General features: G+C 33.5%; 1 protein-coding gene across 11 annotated transcripts in view; it reads right to left on the bottom strand.

Moving 5' to 3' along the window:
• Nucleotides 1-4076: 4076 nt before the first annotated feature.
• ARHGAP12 (Rho GTPase activating protein 12) overlaps nt 4077-19131 on the bottom strand; it is a 124962-nt gene continuing 109907 nt past the window's right edge. For all 11 annotated transcript variants that reach the window (XM_011369477.2, XM_011369478.2, XM_011369481.2 and 8 more), the window contains 9 exons: nt 18269-18370; nt 15282-15380; nt 13287-13389; nt 11760-11876; nt 9901-9999; nt 7867-7944; nt 7630-7764; nt 7289-7391; nt 4077-6454 (listed from right to left, as the gene is read on the bottom strand). In XM_011369477.2, the coding sequence (XP_011367779.1) occupies nt 6280-6454; nt 7289-7391; nt 7630-7764; nt 7867-7944; nt 9901-9999; nt 11760-11876; nt 13287-13389; nt 15282-15380; nt 18269-18370 (1011 nt within the window). In that variant the 3' untranslated portion in view covers nt 4077-6279. The remainder of the gene's footprint in view (nt 6455-7288; nt 7392-7629; nt 7765-7866; nt 7945-9900; nt 10000-11759; nt 11877-13286; nt 13390-15281; nt 15381-18268; nt 18371-19131) is intronic.

Raw genomic sequence — 19131 nt, 5'->3', positions numbered from 1 at the left:
TTGTGGAAGCCAGTAACATCAACTGAATATGCTACTCGCAGTTAGCAGAGTGGTAAGAGGCGTGAGAAAGTTGCCATTGTTAATGGCAATGCTCACGCAATCAATTAGGCTAATATTTGGTCAAGAGAAAGGGACATAATCAGAGAGGGCAATCTTAAGATGTAGTCAGGTGTCAGAAACATCAGACCTGGTTCCCTACATAAAGGGTTGAAGTCAGGGAACCTCATAGTCAGAATATGGTACCCAAAGATGTTGGGATTCCCCTTTATAAAAGATTTAGTTTAATTTTCAATAGAGCCGTGTTGGCCTCCTAGAGGCCTTTGATTCCTCTTTAAATCCACCTTCTCCAGAAAACATGGCCGCTTTGGACACAAGGGCCTCAGTAAGACCCAACAGTCTCCGTGAGCAGCCACTGTCTATGGCAAATACCAACAGCTGAGATGGGGAAGGGTGGGAAGATAAAGGGAAGGCAGGAGAAGAAATGACACAGAAAGAAGCATTTCATGTTTCAATGTTCTTCTTAAAGAGAAGATGGGAGGAGGGTCTTATTAGTTTCACTAAATGGTAAAGCTTCTTCACCCTACAACTTGCTTAAGTCCGAACTGAAGCATTTTGTCAATGGGTTGGGTTAATTAGAATAACTAACAAACTATTATATTCTCTACCCAGAAATCTTAAGATATTAATAGAAAGCAATTGCTATCAGTAGCATCTTCTTTAACCAGAACATATGTGTCAACTATGCATCGAAGTACCAACTGTGAAAGAATTTGGCCTGGGACCCTTAACACAAACAATTCTGATGAAATGCTAATTATCGTCTAGTCTATGGATCTATATACTGTGTCCCTACCCACACTTTAGCAAGCAGCTGGTGAAATCATGTGCAGACCTGCTGACATGCTTTGAAAACTACCACCAGCTTTTCTGTATCTTTGGCTAGATTTCAGTTCCCATTTAAAGAATAATTTTGTATGTAGGTTCTTCAAGATCTCCACTACTTCACATAGGGCATTATTAAAATCAAGATAAATACAACATTGAGCAGCTTGGATCCAAGGGAAAGCTCTAATAAGAAATGTTTCTTTGTTTAGTTTCTAAAATTAAAGATTTCAGAAAACCTTTCCCACCAGACTGAAAATTTATAAAATCTTGATGTAAAAATACTGTGACATAAACCTCAGAAGTGTTATAGTACAACATTCCTAAATTTCCCAGAGAACAATGTCCACCAAGGCATTTTTAAGCCACAGTTTCGAAGTCATTTCACCAAACTGCAAGCATGTCGATGGAGTGGTACTAAAAGTCAATCACATTTACCACCCTTCTAGCCCCTACAATGGGACAAACATTCAAAGTTTGACAGACCTGTTACAAAAACGTACCTCTCACTTTGCTTTTAAACTCTTCTAGTGTCATGAGCTTGAGATAAGCATGAGAGAGAATTAGCAAATATTATTTAAGGCTTTTGTAGGTCATGTTTTTTTTTAAAGAATTTTGCATTTTATAATTGTTTATTCCTCACAACCAACCTCCTAGAACACTAACTGTCCAGCAGAATTTTCTGTGAGGATGGAAATGTTCTATATCTGCACTATGCAGTATGCTGACCAATAACTCCATGCCACTATTCAACGTATGAAACATGACTATTGTGACTAACAATTCTTAAGTTTTATTTAATCTTAATGAAATTTAAATTGCCACAAGGTTGCTGGCTAGAGTAATGACAGCACAGTTCTAGAACACAAGTGAAAGCAGATATCTATACTAGAGATTAACGTACACAATGGCCTGCTCAGGAATGTTAGTGGGTAGAAATAGAACCACTGAACTCTGATTATTTGCCAGGGGAGGGAGAGGAATGTTGGCTTACTATCTATACAACTACAACTGGGAAAGACCATCAGAAAGCAATACCTATCCCCTCCCAACCTCTGTATTCACAATAGATGTACATGATACATAAAAGAAAATGTTTCAATATGCCACATAAAAATTAACTTAGCTTGAAAACAGATGCCCACAATGTTTTTCCTTAAATGATATTATTTGGACATGCCAGAATATGCTTTAAATTGATCACAAACTTTAATTAGAAATAACTAATCAAGATATTTCTTCCTTCAGCTTATCAATCTGTGCCACTAATTGGCCACATGGTCTTAGGCACTCACAATCATTCTGGGCCTCCATAAAGCAGGACTGAGAATGTGAGGGTCCCGAATGGTCCTGTCTTGTTTATCTATCAATGACACTAATTTTACTTGAGTGTCTAAGATTCCCATTTCCCTTGCCTAAATATAAACAACTTCTCAAAATGTGCAAGAGAAAGGAGGCCTTGCATGCTATGCCGAATCTCCACTGGGTACTCTCCATCATGACGTCACAGTAGTTTTGCTATCTCCCTCTGCAAAGGCCCTGCTGATAAGAGCTGCTACAGCATCATTTGTCATTCTGATGTCACTATAGATTTCATCAACATTACAAGGTTCATCACAAGTTTCAATGCTACTTGCAGTGTGAGCCACAACTATTAGAACTATGTGAGAGATTTGGATACCAGCATTAATAATTAAAAATCTTAACCAAAAACTCCCTTTCTGAAAACACCAGGAGAGGGAGTAAAATAAAGAGAGGGGAGGGGTGATGAAAAAAAGTGAGGAACCAGACTTTCTTAAATCCACATCATTGTGGTTAAACGGTTACCTTGTTCTACAAGTGCTATTTATGAGAGCACCATGAAAGTGCTTTTCTCTTTCCTTTTTTTTTTTTTCCTGTGGGAGAAGAGAAGCAATGAAGGAAATGAAAGAGTTCATTTAAGTGCCATATTCACATAAGGCTAATTTGTAAAAGCTCAATCCAGCTGAATATATTTACAGCCACCATTGGTCCACAAAACTTCAGTTGAGAAGACTAATTGAGATTCTCCAGGAGAACTGCCTGTCTTTAGTCGTTACAGAATGTCTCATTAGGCATTCTGTACCTCCTCCTTTTCTAGAATACGAAGTCTGACTCTGCTTGGCCTGGGTTTACAGCTTGTGAATTTCCAATAGATTCTAATACAGCATTATTGTAAGACTTGATTTTGTTTTGTAGCATGCTTTGCCTTTTTTGTTTGTTTCAAACTAAAGTTGCATTTAACAGGACTGTATTAGTTATATTAGAATGCTGTTTTTTAAAAAAACTAAAACTAAAACTTTGTCCACCTCCAGGATTCTACATATACAGGCTAAGGTCTGTATTTAGCATCTTCTCTGGCCTTGGACTAGAGAAGTACTCTCTATAAAAGAGGATCATTAGAGCTGATGGCTAGAGTTCAGAAACTAGTAAACTCCACAAAATCTTAATTTCTGCCCACTTTCAATTCTCTCTTTAGATGCAATATTTAAGCATCTGACTTTTATTAGACCAGTGAGAGTGTGATGCCTATTTGACTATTTTTATTTTCTTTTTCACTAAAGTGACATGTGGTAGGCTCCTCTGTGTTTTTTAAATGCCTAAAGATGTTGGAGAAATTAGTGTCATGGGAAACTACATGTTTACTTTATTTAATTAGAAGCCTCTCCCATGAGCTGGGAAAAATTTCTTGGCACAATTACGGAATAACATTTTTCCTTCTCACTGCTATCTAATGTCTAATATTACAGGCTTACAAAAAAACAAGGGATGAAACTAAAATAGCATAAAAGCCTCCAGGTCTCTGTCCTTACTATCATTGATGAATTTTCATTTGTTTGTAAGCAATAGCGCACATACACTCATTTACATACATATATATGTGTGTCTGTGTATATAACACATCTGCATAAGCCTAAAGTGTGGCTGAATTATTTCATTTGTGCTTTTCTTATGGAAAAAATATCCATAGATATGCATCTATCTAAAAGGTAACATTTTTTCAGAGATATTTCAAAATTAAGCTTTTTCCAGAGTAAAGGGTAAAATTTCTTACTGCTATAAAATTTAAAATAAGTATTTTCCTTCTAATGGAATGTAATAACATATTTGAATATATTTTTTCTTTCGATGTCCAACTACTTTTTTTAATGACTTGTTGAAGTAAATTTAGTAAATGAAATTCCACTGACAATTTATTTCAGCCTTTAATATATTTTCTACTAAAACTCAAGCTGTTGAGACAGGAAAGTATTACTGGTTCTGTTATTACAAAAAACAAGTGAGAAATTTTAATTCACAAAGAATGAAAACACAAGACACTGATCTCACTTTACATACAATATTACAATAAATCGATTAGCTGTAGGCTAATAAAACATTTAAAACTTCACATACACACATATGTACTTTGAAACAAGAAACACAGGACAATTTTAACCTCTGATATGTCCACATCTACTGAGAGAAAGAACATCAGTGATTTGAGTCTGTTTTCCTGGCACATGATCACTATGTAGGCCAGTCCTAAAGCATACTGTATTGCTAAGGATATCTTTAGGCAAATATAAACATTCTCATTTGGGGGCTTTTTCTCCTTGCCAAAATCAATCTGCTTTCCCACAGCTATCGAGTAGCTTGGTTTGTCATCAATTTAACAAGATCACAAGAACAAACAATAGTTTTACCAAAACTCAGCTGCGAGGTTTTTAGACAGATCACACAAAAAAACACTTGTCCCCAAGGAAGGCAACTGTAAATCATAAACGCAATTCTATGAAAAGGAGTCTTGGTTACAGATCATTCGCTTTTGAATGTTGATGAAGAACTAAAAGGGTGGGTGAGGAGGTATTGAAATGGTGGGGAATAGAAATGGTGTGAAATGAGAAAAATATATGTGCCACAGAAAACATTAGATTCAGTTGATTTCTTTAAAAAATGAGGTATAAGACTATGCCAGTAAATGCAAAAACGAAAAATATTAAAAACCAAAATGCACATTTCCAATGGAAAATCTCTAAACCGCTTATAGTTTTCTTTATTCAGATTAGACAATTTCATATACAGCAGTTAATCTAGAAAAATACATTTAAAAAAATCTTCCAACAGACCATGCTCTCTGTAACAAAACCTTCCAAACCCTTTTTTATTATACAAATCAATCTACATTAGTAATGTAAAAAGAAATTCTCAAATTTAGCAATGTCATTTTCCATCTGACATCCATCTAATTTACATAAGGGTTTCCACTATTCATATTGCAGTTAGAATTCTGTAATAAATTTTTTCTAATGTATTCTGTACATATTAAATAATCTAAAAGGCTCCTCTTGTAGTGCATTTACCATTTAGCAAGTCTATTCGGTATTTTTCCAGTACCATTTGCATTACAGTGGTTTGCCTGTAAATGTAATTAAAATCTAAAAGTGCACACAGTTAACTTTCTCAAATAACGACCTATTTCGGGAGGAAACCTAATATTCACGGAAAAGATTACCAATATCATGATTAGAAATGTAGGGTTAGAATGTACTCTGAGGCTATACAACACAATTATATACAAAGCTAAAGGACATTAAGTCTTCGGCCTATATTTACATAAAATAACGTCTGTTTCCACAGGGTCATACCAAGAACTCAGTATGGCACTAGATATAATTAGGATTGTTAGCTAAATCAGTGTAGCACAGACAGCCCCAAAATACCCTGAACTGACCTATGCTAAATTAAACTCCAGTACATCACAGTGTTTTAAGTAATATTAGTGTGCTGCCCAAAAAAGCAACTGAAATATCCAATAAGGATGCTGTGCAACACGGTAAAAGACAGCAAGCCTCCATCAAGGAATTATATGTGAGTCATAAGGAACTTTAGCATTTAGACTGCACTGCATGCAAAAACTCTGAAAAAGAAATAACAGGTTTCAAAATGGATATACTTCATTTTGTTTAAAATGCCCAAGAACGTTTCAAAATAACTAATGGTAAGTAATGTTCTATCAAGTGATGAATCTAACAAATCATGAGAACAAATTCTACATTATCCAGTTTGAGAAAAATGAAGTTTTCTTACCAAATTATCCAGTGTATATGACTGGTTAGAATTGCAAGTTTTGATTTTTACTGAAATTCAGAGTATGAAATGCAAACATTCGGGATAAAATTAATTCAAAATCACACAGTTATATCAACTTGCAACAAAGCAGCAAATATGAGGGCCTAACACACATCTTGACTCTCCCATTTCCAACTGACCCCTCAAAAAAGTGCAAAATCAGAGTCACTGATTGGTCCAAAAATAAAGTACATCATGTATCATGTATAAAGATTTGAAATCTGATGGAATCCGGCTTCTATTCCATGGTCTTCAGAAAGAAGTCTATCAGCGTCCGAAGATAGAATTTATTTCCAGAAGAATTAATTCTACAATCTGATTTTGGTAGACAGTATGAACTGCGATATTACCAGTTTCTTTCTCTGGCTTTAACAGAGTGGGACCAAAAACAATTGCTATACTCTGATAGGTCATTCGGTTTTTTTCTCCATTTTCTATAACTCTAAGGGGAAAGAACACATTGTTAAAAGAAGAAGTAAAAAATAGGGAAAATTCTTCAAATCGTATTACAAACATAAACAGTTTGCATTTAAAAATGAGAAATAATCCTCATTTTCTGAAGGTACATATGAACTATTTAGCCAAGTAGAATTCAGTTCAAACTCCATATGACACTTTGTTCTGGATAAACACAGCTCGAAGGTATAATCACACATACTCTAATAAACTTAAATGTGTGATATTTTAGCTTAGCTTCTAAAATAAGACATAGATTTAAATATGAGGTACAATTCAGGTAACAATGATTACTCCACTAGATTGACAAGGAAAAAAAAAATTCATTAGAGTACAGAGACTGAACTTTCAGTTTTACTCACTCTATTTTTTTTTTTTTAATTTCTTTCATTAGGATCATTTTAGTATTATAGTGATCCTTCTTTCAGGTGGGAAAAAATCAGTTATTAAGGAGGTTATGTAGTAACCTAGAGCAATGATGGCTTTATTTGAAGGTGATTTAGTAGTCCTCATTTAATAATCAATCTCATGTTCAGATTAATTAACTTTAGCAACAATTTTTGAATATCTACTACATGCTTCCTAGGCATTATATAATTGCTTCACATATAATATTTAATGTATTCTTTGAACTGAGGCTCAAAGGAACTAGCTTTTTAAAGTTACAAAGACAGTAAGTAGCATAGCTGGATCTGAATCTGGGTCTGAGAGACCTGGCCCCATGGGTACTATACGACATCTCATAACTGTGCAGTTCTTTCACTGGGTTTTGTTTTTGTTTTTCCTAATTATTATTTCTCTTTTGTGGTGAGACTCTTACCTTTTGAGATGTCTAAAAAGGATCTGCATTGTATCTTGATTTGGCTTTGGCAACTGTTTGATTAGGTCCTTAACAGCAACAACTCGCTGTCTTGGTTCTTGTTCTGGAAAAAAAAAAAAAGACAATAAATAGAGATTTGCATGAACTGAAAGCAGCGACATATTTTGGAACCCGGTATTTGGTAATATACAGTGACATCTGGTGGTCACATTTATAATTTCTGGAGTAAAACAATCCTTTGGAAAAAAAAACTTTAAAAAGATAAAACAGAATGCAGTGACTTAATTTGTACAGAGGATTTTCAACATCTAGAAAAAAACAAAGGAGAATTACATACTTACTGATTGCATTCACAAAATCATTAAAATGATTAAATGTAAAAAGAGGTTCTGGTAATTCTCGAAAGAACATTTTGAGTGCTCCAGTGATGACATGAATATCTTCCCATTTACTATCATTCAAGTCCAGTTTCTCATCTGAAAAACGCCAGGAAGAGGAAATTTTTAAAAATTACTTTAAACAAATTTTAACAGTTATGAGTGATTATTTGGACATAACAATAGGAAATATCATCTTACCATGATTGACTGCAAATCTGAGTTTCTGGATCACTGCAAGGTTGCCACTTACTCTGTATATCCCATCAACATCTAAACCTAGGAGACAAATAATATTATATGTTTAAAGTATTTGTTTGCCTCTTCTAAAGATGCTCATGTTTCAGAATTCTTATTCATTAACTGACTAAATCAAATGGACAAATACCCTTTTCTTCTAAATTGCTTTTTATACATGCTTGGCAGAGAGATACAGGGAGAGGTTCACTCTGAATCTGGTTTAATAAACAGCAACAATTCTACTTTGGTTATCATGTAGACTGTGAATCATCTCAAGGAAATCATCTCATTAAACTTGAAATACTAACAATTTAAGATGAAATTCTGCAAACGCCTGGGGAAAGCTCAAAAAGAAGCCAGTAGATAAAATCAGCCCACCCATTTTTATATGCCATTTTATAAAGTAAATGCATATATTAAAGCACTCCCTTAAAAATGTTTGTCATAAGGAAGGACCCAGTAACCTCATTTCTGGGTATTTATCTGAAGAAACCCAAAACACTACTTCAAAGGGACACGTTCATTGCAGCATTATTTACAACAGCCAAGATATGGAGGCAACTTGGGTGTCCAACAATGGATGAATGGATAAAGACGTGGTACATATATACAATGGAATATTGCTCAGACATAAAAAAATGGAATCTTGCATTTTGCAACAACACGAGTGGACCTACTGGGTACTGTGCTGAGTGAAGTAAGTCGGATAAAGACAAATGCCAAATGATTTCACTTACACATGAAAGCTAAAGAACAAAATAAACAAATAAAACAGAAACAAACTTATAGATACAGAGAACAATCTGATGGTATCCAGATGGGAGGGAGGTTGGGGAGTGGGTAAAAAAGGGGAAAGGATTAAGAAGTACAAATTGGTAGTTACGAAATACTCACGGGGATATAAAGTATAGCATAAGGAATATAGTCAATAATACTGTAATAACTATTTATAGAGTCAGATGGGTACTAGGTATCTCAAAGTGAGCAGTTCATAAGTTATATAAATGTCTAATCACCACGCTGTATATCTGAAACTAATATTGTATGCCAACTGTAACTGAAAAATTGAAAAATTATTTTTAAAAAATAGAACAAAATTATAATAAAATGACAAAACTTTCCAAGGGGGAGGGATGCTTATCATATTAAGTGCTTGTAATAAACAATATAAGCTAGCAACTAAATAATGGTTCTACAAAAATCAATTGATAATTCGATAGTTTATCAGTTTCTTTTATATGTGAAATAGAATCATTTGAAATTCACAAAATTAAGCCTAAAAAATTCAAATATTCATTAAATGATAATGCTATGTACACTTAACAAAGCACATTATCAAATGTGCTACTCATTTAACTTCACATGGTGTCTATTCTCATATTGACAAGAAGAGATGAGAGATCTGTAACTGGCAGAAATTATAAATTATGCAAATATTTTAATGGTATGTTTTTGACTAAATACAGATCAGTTAATGTGATTAATCGAGATGTTAATTTATATAAATCTAGTACAAATATTATAAATGTTTAAATTAACCAAAATAGAAATTAGGTTGTCTTATTTTATAGGAAATGACAGTAGAAGTACTTGATATTTTATAGGTGATTTAATAGTTTTAAAATGTCATCTCATTTATTATAAACAGAAACTACATCTTAGTAAGTTGATACAATTTCCTATTTTCTATACTGTCAAATCATTTCTTAATAAACTCAGTTTCATAATCACTTCCTTCGTTTCAAGCAGATGCCAACTCCAAACGGCTTCAAAGAATACCATATGCTAATCAACCATAAACACTGAACACTTAATAAATAGCTGCAAAGGTCTTCAACTTACAAACATGTAAGTTTTTTGAAAACAAGATGCTTTTCTTAACATGATGATAAAAAATTTTTGGTTGCATCACTCAAAATCATAAAAATCCTAGGGATGTTGATGGTGAAACAATGGGTCGGTGTACTTAACATTTTTAAAAAATCATTTTCTTACCGTATTCTTCAACATGTTCAATGCATAATTTCACAAATTTTGGCACTGTGCCATTCTCTCTCTGACACAAATTAGCAAGATTGGCTCCAAATACCTGATCTGAAAGAGATTTAGTTTTTAAAATGAACCACGCTGCTAAAATATAGTTCACAAAATGGCTAAACCATTCATAGTGCAACAGAAAATACTCAGTGCATCCAGAATCACTTACCATGACTTAGCTTTATATGATCTGCACTCTGCCTATCCCTCTAATTTCATTTCAAACAATTTTCCTTCTTTACTAAATTCTATGAACATCCTAACTTACTCTTGTCTGAGAACATTTTTACTTTCTATCCCATTTGCAGAGATCAATATTCCTCTCAAAATTTAGTTCCTTCTCATCACTCCTGGTCTCAGTTAAATGTCCTCTCCATAGAAAAACCTTCTGACCATCCTATCTATGGTAACCCAATTCCAATCACACTATTTTATTACTATGTTAGGTTCTCCATAGTAGTCATCACTCTTTTCAATTAATTTGTCCATGTCTCATTTTTATATAGAAGTTTTATGAGGGCAGGAAGAGACCTTGAAATTCTTGAACACCAGTAGATATTCACAGCACCTAGGCTCAGGCCTAGCACTTAGTAAATACTCAAGTATTTTTTAAACTTATCGAAATAAGCATGTACATGCCCATCAGAGGCAAAGAGCTGATTTCACAAAATATATTTCAAAGGTTGTTCTATTAATCTTTCAACCCAAAAGTTTTGAAATGCCACATTCATGCTAAATATTCAGGAAAACAAGCAAAAATATTTGAAGTGGTAAATAACATCATGAAGTTGCAACAGTTTCTATTTCTCAATGAAAAAGGCTTGTGAATAAATTAGTAGCAGTTTCTAGTCATTTATTTGTTAGGTTTTTTTTTTTAAGGTTCTAAACTCAAAATGCTAAATCCACATATATTATCTGGGAGTACTTATTTGTCTATAATTCCTAAGGTTCCTTACTTGACTCAGTTAGCTGAACTCTTCCAAGAAGTTTTAAATATCTTTTTAATGAAACCCATTAGATGCTTTGCAAACAGATTTTCTCGGGATCATCTTTGTCAGAAACTTCATAATCACATAGATACATATTTTATATATATAATGAACTTTACCTATATTTTTACTTACAAACAACTACCATCATTCTGAGTCATGTATTAGAAAATTTTACCTTTGGAATTAAACATGCTTGTAAGAACTAAATGTATATACAAACTGGGAATACCAGGTGCTGTAGGCTTAAAAAAAACAAAAAACAAAAAAAAAACCCCAAAAACGGTATATACAAGTATATGTGATTTTAAAGAATCCTTTCTTATTAAAAAAGATTCTGTTAGTGCATTATGGTGCTTTTATTGAACAAATGTATACACCTTATACTAATTTTCAAATTACTTTAAATGAGAACAGAAGTCAAACAATCAAGGATAAAATTGCTTGTTAAATATTTTTCTTTGTTCTGTTAGTGACTGTTTATTAAAGTTTTTTTCTGATCTGTGCATCTGAAAACTAAAAATCTTTATTGTCATGTTTTCTAAAGATCTGCCACCCATCACATCACATTCATGTAGTTTCTCTGATACAGGGTTTCTAAAAACTTAGTTTGATATTTATGTCTGTTTTAATGCCTTAGAATAAACTCTTCACGTGCATTTTTTAAAAAATCTATTTTAATTACTAAATTGTAGTTTAATCACTGAACCTGATAACTTTATGAATAATAAATGAGAACATTTTCACTGTTTGAAAATTTTTCAGTTTTTAATTTAAGATGTCCTGCTTCTCTCAAAGCTCGTTATTATATACATCAGGCCCGCCTACCTTTAATGTAACCTTTTTCACGAACAGCTTGCAAAGTGGGGCGCCGTGTAAGAAACTTCTTCAAGTTTTTCTTGGTTTTCTTCTGTTCTGAAGAATCTATGCTAGATACTTTCATGGCTTAAAACAAACAGATAATGAGCATTTCATAACATAAAAACTTTTGAAAAAAGTTTTTCCACTTAGCACTCAAAATATAGTAATCCCATATGTAAAAATCACAGTATAAATTCTAACTTTAATATGGTTTAAGGGTAACATGAGAAGAATCAAACTAACACAGACCCAATTTCAAACTGATAAACCAAACAAAACATTTCATTTTGTCACTAAATACTGACCACAAATTGTACCTTCTTTGATATATGCTCCAAAACATTCTTAAATTATCCTTATAGTAATTATTTCATAAGTGATAGAACTTATTTTGACATCAGTTTTAGAAGGTAAAATGACCACCCAAGGAAAAAAATCATAAAACATAAACTAAAAAATTCCTATCCTTACTGAACTAGGAGTCCATGGGGGGGGGGGTGGAGGGGGAATCCACATATATTTATATATCTCCATCAGAATTATTTGTAGTTTAGGCTGTCTCATCATAATTATCTGTACTCTGAGCTAAGAATACTCTCGAATATGTTCTACATTGCCATTAATCCTGATTTTTTTCGATTACAGCAACAAAAATTCAGAAAGTAAATTTCTTGAAAATAACTGTATTTGAAGAAACAATACATTAGTAAAAATTAAATAATAAAATTTTCCAGTGTTTACATTGTTATATGGTGGCAACATCAGTAATAGGCCTAAACTTCACTAGAATACAGGAAAACAAAATAAATGATTTTCTAATCATTCAGTTAATTTGAAGCCAAAAAAATTCTCAGTTGTATGTGGATTTGTTAAAATAGATTTAACAAAATTCAGAGTCATAGCTAATGGCCTATTTAAACAATGTAATTCACAAAGGGCCTGCATTAGACAATACTACTCTTAAATTTGCTAGCTTTAGCTCTGGTCCTATATGTATAAAGGAGATATAAATGGAGATATGAATGCATACAGCTGTACTTGAACAGACATATCCTAGTCCAGAGATGCTGCCTGCTGTCCAGTATGGAACTATGGTACTTATCCCATGACTTCTAACTTCCTAAAGAGTAAGATTCTATCTAGATTCTTAAACAGTAATTATGTATTTTTAAATCAATAAATTTCAGCTTCCTAGAGACCTCAAGAGAAGGGCATTCTAACTTATTTTTGTCTCTTGAAGTATCAAAATATCTCAAAATTAATATGATGTCATAAGGATGCATACAATGAGGTTGAAAAATGACAATGAGTTAACAAAGACAGAGTACTGAAACAATGGGAATGCAAGATTTTATAATTTTCTGTAACATTGGAGATTTCATTCAGGTTTTACATAGTTATTTAAAAGCTAAGAGAATAAGCCCATTCAAACCACTAGCAAAACAGAGAAAGAATAACTTACAACAACTAGCAAAACTGAGAAAGAATACTTACAACGAAGTTTTTTAGTATCCTTATGGTCCTTTTCTTTATCATGCTTTTCTATTCCTGGTGAATCTGGTATCTCCTCTTCAATTGCTTCGTCAGTTTCTACTGTCTATAATTAGAGATTTCCCAAACATATTATTTTTGATATTACTTTAGATATAAAGCATAATTCTCAGAATGATCAGTAATTGACTCTTCTAAATGATTTTAAGGAACCGATTAGTATACAGTATGTATTATTTAGATATGTGATAAATCATTGAAAATATTCTTTTTTCCCCTTAGGTGGCGTTAATTCTAAATTTACAAAAAGAAAAAATTTCTGATAATTCATAGGATAATAGGTTCACACTGATGATGAGGCAATCTTGCCTCATTCTGATTAACTGCATATGTGACAAGAACATCAGGCTGTAATCTGTGATGACAGAACAGGATGAACCTACATTCTGTGAAACAGTACAAGATAAAGCTAACTAGCCGATGACACATTGGTTTTTCACACCAATGATCTTTTCAAATTATACTTTATGTTTAAAGTTAATCATTACTCACAGACTCATGGATATTAGGAATTGAAAGAAATCCTAGAGCTCATCTACCTAATCATGGTCCCTTTTCCAAATTAGAAAACTGCAGTAAGTTCTCAAGCCAAAAGCGTTGCTTTGCCTTTCACATTAAGGTCTTTACTCCACTGAGAATTTATTTTTGTGTATAGTGTAGGGAAAGGTCTATTTTCTTCCTGGCTATCCAGTTGACCCAGCACCATTTACTGAAAAGTTTATTCTTCTTCACTTTTCCACAGTGCTAAATCTGGCATAATGTATTCAAAGGTATGAAGATCTGTTCCACAGGTCTTTGTACCTATCCCGTTAGGGTTACCGCATTATATTAATAGAGCTTTATGAAGTCCTGACATATGATAGAGCAAGTCCTTCCACTTTCTTCTTCAAGACTGTCTTAGATATTCTTAGCCCTTTGCATTTCTATATGAATTTTAGAATAAGCTTCTTAAGTTCCACAAGAAAACCTACCAGGATCCTGAAAGAGAGTTAAAGATCTCAAATCTATAAATTTATAAATCATTTAGGAGAAGATTCTATTTTTACATTGTCGAATCTTTTAATCCATGAACATGATATACTTATTTAATTAGGTTTTCTCCCTTGTCTCTCTAAATAAAGTTTTGTAATTTTCTCTGTAAAAGTCTTACACCTCTTGCTACGTTTATTCCTCAGTATCTTTTGCCGCTTTGAAAGTGGTACATATTTTTAAATTTCATAGTCAATAATAAGTTCCTCTCTTTAATAATAAGCTCCATATAGAAAGGTGTAGCACCTGGCTACATGGTACTATATCTCTAGTGCATAAGCCATGCACCCCTCCTCATATGGTGAGGGGGTAAGAATATAGCCTAAGAAAGTATAGCCCCTAGTTGTTTATCACTCCTCTTGCTAAAACAGCTTCAGAATATAAATCTAAAGTTCTTTTTGGTTGTTATATATACAAGAGGAAATTTACCAGGAATATGAGGGCATGGAAACATCTACCTGACTGGGGAAGAAAGGGGAGCTAGAACACCTGAGAACACCTTGGGAGAGGTTAGAGAGGTGTCGCCAGGAAAGAAAAAGTGCTAATAAAGAGACTATAGCTTCATTCATTTCACGATTTTGCCTAGGACTAGTTTCCATCAAATAGTACTATTTCTAACTCATTCGGTCATCGAATCACTACTACATACTAGGCATAGTTTTACCGTCTCTTCTTCTTGAACCAATGCCTTCTTTTTGGACCAATGCCTCATGTGAAAATTATTTAAAATAATTTAAATATTTACACAGTTAAACATTACTAAATTGACCACTGCCCTTCCTACCTGTCAAAAAATATATTTAAAAATTTTTAAATATAAATTGGAAACTAGATATGCAATAACCAATTAGAAAGCCAAAAGGAAAAACCACTCAGAAATAAAAAAAACAACCAAAGTCAAAGACATACCTGATTATTGATAGTAGTACTAAGAACTTTAAACCAATCATTAATAACTGTGTCATTATCAGACTGAATTAGCAATTCTGTTCCTTGACGGGTTTTCAGCTTTAGAGACAAGGAGGAGGAAAAAGTATGGTTAATCCTTTCAACCAAATAAATGAATATATTTAATTCATAGTCTACAAAACCACCTTCAGAAGATTAGATGCCATATATTATACTGTGTGATAAATGGTTTAAGTACTACACAGCAATGACATAACTTTTATTTTAGTATAAAATAATACCAGCTGAATTATTTTACAAAATATTTTTCTCATAATAAATTCTCAGTGAAAAATCTAATAATTGAAGGTCCCAAACTGCACACGAATGCCATAAAACTTGCTGAAATGTAGCATACATTATCATTAAAAAATATGTTCAAGCATCAAAACAGTACATTTTAAATTAGAATTGAAATATAATTCATCAGTAAGGAAATGAAATTTATGATATTTTTACAGAAATCTGAGAAAGTTTTTTCTCTCTCTGGTTAAAAAATAAATGTAGAAAAAGGATATACGAAGAGTTATTAGACTTTCATTATTTCTTATTTAACAGGCAAATATAATGGCTTAGTACAAAGAGTACAGACAATATATGTCACATTCCTTTGGGGCAGAAATATCACTAAATTTACTAAACATTATTAAAGTGTCAAATCATGAACTAACTCAACAATACTATGCATTATACTATATAGTCTAGGATACTATGCTATACATGTAAGGATACTATACACTACACTATATGAAGGCAATAACCAATTTATGTATAATCTCTGGTTTAAAGTTTCTTACACTTGACTGAGGAAGAATTTTAAAGTAGTTGAAGAAAGGATTCTTCTTATTTTTCTGATTGATAATTGTTTAGAGGAACATATGGCAATGTAACTCAAACAACATTCGGAGACATATGCCTCAAGCATAGTTCCTGAAGTAATGTTTAAAAAAGGTATTCCTCAAAAAATAAGTCATCAGTTACGTGATATTAATTTGGGAAATAGTGAATTGAATAAAGTTAAACAAGATTCTCCCCTTCAAGATTTCTCACCGCTTTGATATTCTGGAGTGTGCTGTGATTTTCTAAGAGAGAAATAAAATAAATACTTCTCAGGTGTGTTTGACCACAGAATCCTTTCATTCTGGAATGTTATTGAGACTGCAAGACTAATTCAAGAAACAGTGACTTCCTTTCTTGCATTTCTTTCTAGAGAATGGGTCAAGCCAGTCAACCAACACTGAAGTCAGTGCACATAGACATTCTGTAAGAGGTTCTTAAAGATAAGGAAAAATAGTTTCTCTGCTTGAAAAAAACAAAACAAAACAAAATATGTTAATCATCTAGAGGGGGGAATAATTTATAGATGATGATAACCCAAGGTACACTAAAATAAATGCTATTTTAAAAGCCATGGACGTGGTTTCATAGTGTAGCGGTTAGCACATCTGCTTTACATGCAGAAGGTCCTAGGTTTGCGCCCCAGTGTAGCCACGGTCCATGGTCTACATGCATGCCACTCTGAACAAGCCCGATGTCTGATCTCAGAAACTAACCAGAGTCGGGCCTGGTTAGTGGAGACCACCTAGGAAGACCAAGTGCTGTAGGCATAAATAAAAATAATTAAAAAAAATTTTTTTTAAATAATAAAAGCCAAAGAAGAAGCATCAGTGTTGTGATAATATTTCTCATGGGTTTTGAACGATAGGTAACATCTGAAAAGCAGAGACTGGCATGGGTCAGTACCCAAGGCAGAATAATAAAGAATGAAAATCATAGAGGGAGGAAAACAACAACTAATCCAATCTGCCTAGACAACAAGATAGGAGACAGGAAAGGACTGAAACAGGCTATAAAGGAAGGTTAGGATCTGGAAGATTGTTTACAATGATAGCCTCAAAAATTCCTCCTTTCTCTGTATACACACTCCTCTCCAATGCGACTTTGCTGCTCCTCAATCAACAGGTAGAATCTAGTTCCCCACAACCTTCGATACTTGGCTGGCCTTCTGACTTGCTTTCACCAGCACAATACTGATGTGTGACTTCTAAATCTAGGCCTCAAGAAGTCTTACAGCTTCCACTCTCATCCTCTTGGAACCCTGACACCATCATGTTAAGAAGCCTTGGGCAGCCTCCTTGAAAATAAGAGATCTTGTGCAGAAAGAGGCCTAGCAAACAGCTGGCACCAATACCAGACATATGAACTAGACCATCCAGCCCCAGTCAAGCCACTAGATCAGTGGTCCCCAACCTTTTTGGCACCAGGGACTGGTGCTCCTATGTGAATCTAATGCCTGATGATCTGAGGTGAAGCTGAAGTAGTGATGCTAGCTCTGGGGAGTGGCTGCAAATACAGACAAAGCTTTGCTCGCTGGCCCACAGCTCATCTCCCACTGTGCAGCCCGGTTCCTAACAGACCACAGACCGGTACCAGTCCACAGCCTGGGCGTTGGAGACTCCTGCACTAGATGACTGAAGCCTCTAGAATGGTCTCAAGTGAGACCAGAAGAATCACTCAGCTTAGTAAAGGTCAAATTGAGCAAACAAAATGATTCCTTTCTTAAGTTGCTAAATTTTGGGACGGTGTGATATGCAGCAATAAATAACTGATACAAAAGCCCACATGACTATGGAGGGTTTTTAATGACAAAACGAAAGTACTTTTTAACATTAGATTTTGTAGGTAAAGGAAACCACATCCTTTTTGTTGCTGGGGAAAGACAAGATTTGTGGAACAAAGGCTCATATATACAGTTAGAGATCCAATAATTTATACAAATAAAGCCCAGATCTTTATACCAGCTTTTTTCTTAAATTATGATACAAACTGACTTAATGACCAACTTTGTCTTAGTCACACTGAAAGACTATTTCTCAAAATAACTAAAAAAAGAAGATCCAATTACTACAGTTAAGAATATGATTTAAACTTAGAAAAAATTTTATTACCTCAAATACATTCTTTTTGCTGGATTTATCCTTTGGAGCCATCTCAATTGTCGCCCCCTTAAGGTCCACTGTGAACTCTGGTTTGGACTGATTGCTCCCAAACTTCATTTCAGAAAAAAAGGAAAAACCTTTATGTGATATTCATGTCCATGTGTGCATTCAGAAAGAATTAAGACCACTTTATATTATTAACAATAAATCAAACAGATGATTATCTCAAATTCTTCTTCTCTTTCCACATTATAACAATTCCTACTTTAAAACCGAAAAATGTCTTTAAAACATGTATAGTTCATAAATAAGGAAATAAAATGGTTCAACTTCTATCATGAGAAAAATGCAAAATAAAGCCACACTAAAATCTTTTTTCGCCCAATATTGTAGCAAAAAACAAAGAAAAGAAAATCGAAAAGTTTGATAAAAAAATGTTGGCAAGGCTATAGAAATAGGCCCTCATATGCAAGTGGGGTATAAACTGTAACTACTCCTAGAGAGGGAAAATTGGTAACTCTACATTTGCAAGTATACAAACACATGTATTCTTTAGCTTAGCAATTCCATTTCTTGGCATTTATCCTAGACCAATATGACTACATAAAATGATGTGTTCAAAAAAAACAGGCAATATTCTTATATATGTATAAATAGTATCTGTCAGATATCAAGTGTTTTTCTATCTAATAAACATTCCCTAAACCTGATTTTTTGATTTCAAGAATGATTTCCTTATTGACTATTTATGTTGTTAACAACTACCAATAACCTGTAAAGCCAGAAAAGTATAAGCCTCATATTCTTTTATTGAGACTTTGTTAGAAATTATAACTAGAACCAGATGCTAGAAAGCCATAGCAATTTAATAA

The sequence above is a fragment of the Pteropus vampyrus genome, unplaced genomic scaffold, assembly GCF_000151845.1.
Source record: "Pteropus vampyrus isolate Shadow unplaced genomic scaffold, Pvam_2.0 Scaffold150, whole genome shotgun sequence".
Classification (NCBI taxonomy): Eukaryota; Metazoa; Chordata; class Mammalia; order Chiroptera; family Pteropodidae; genus Pteropus; species Pteropus vampyrus.
This window is presented reverse-complemented; position numbering and strand designations above follow the sequence as displayed.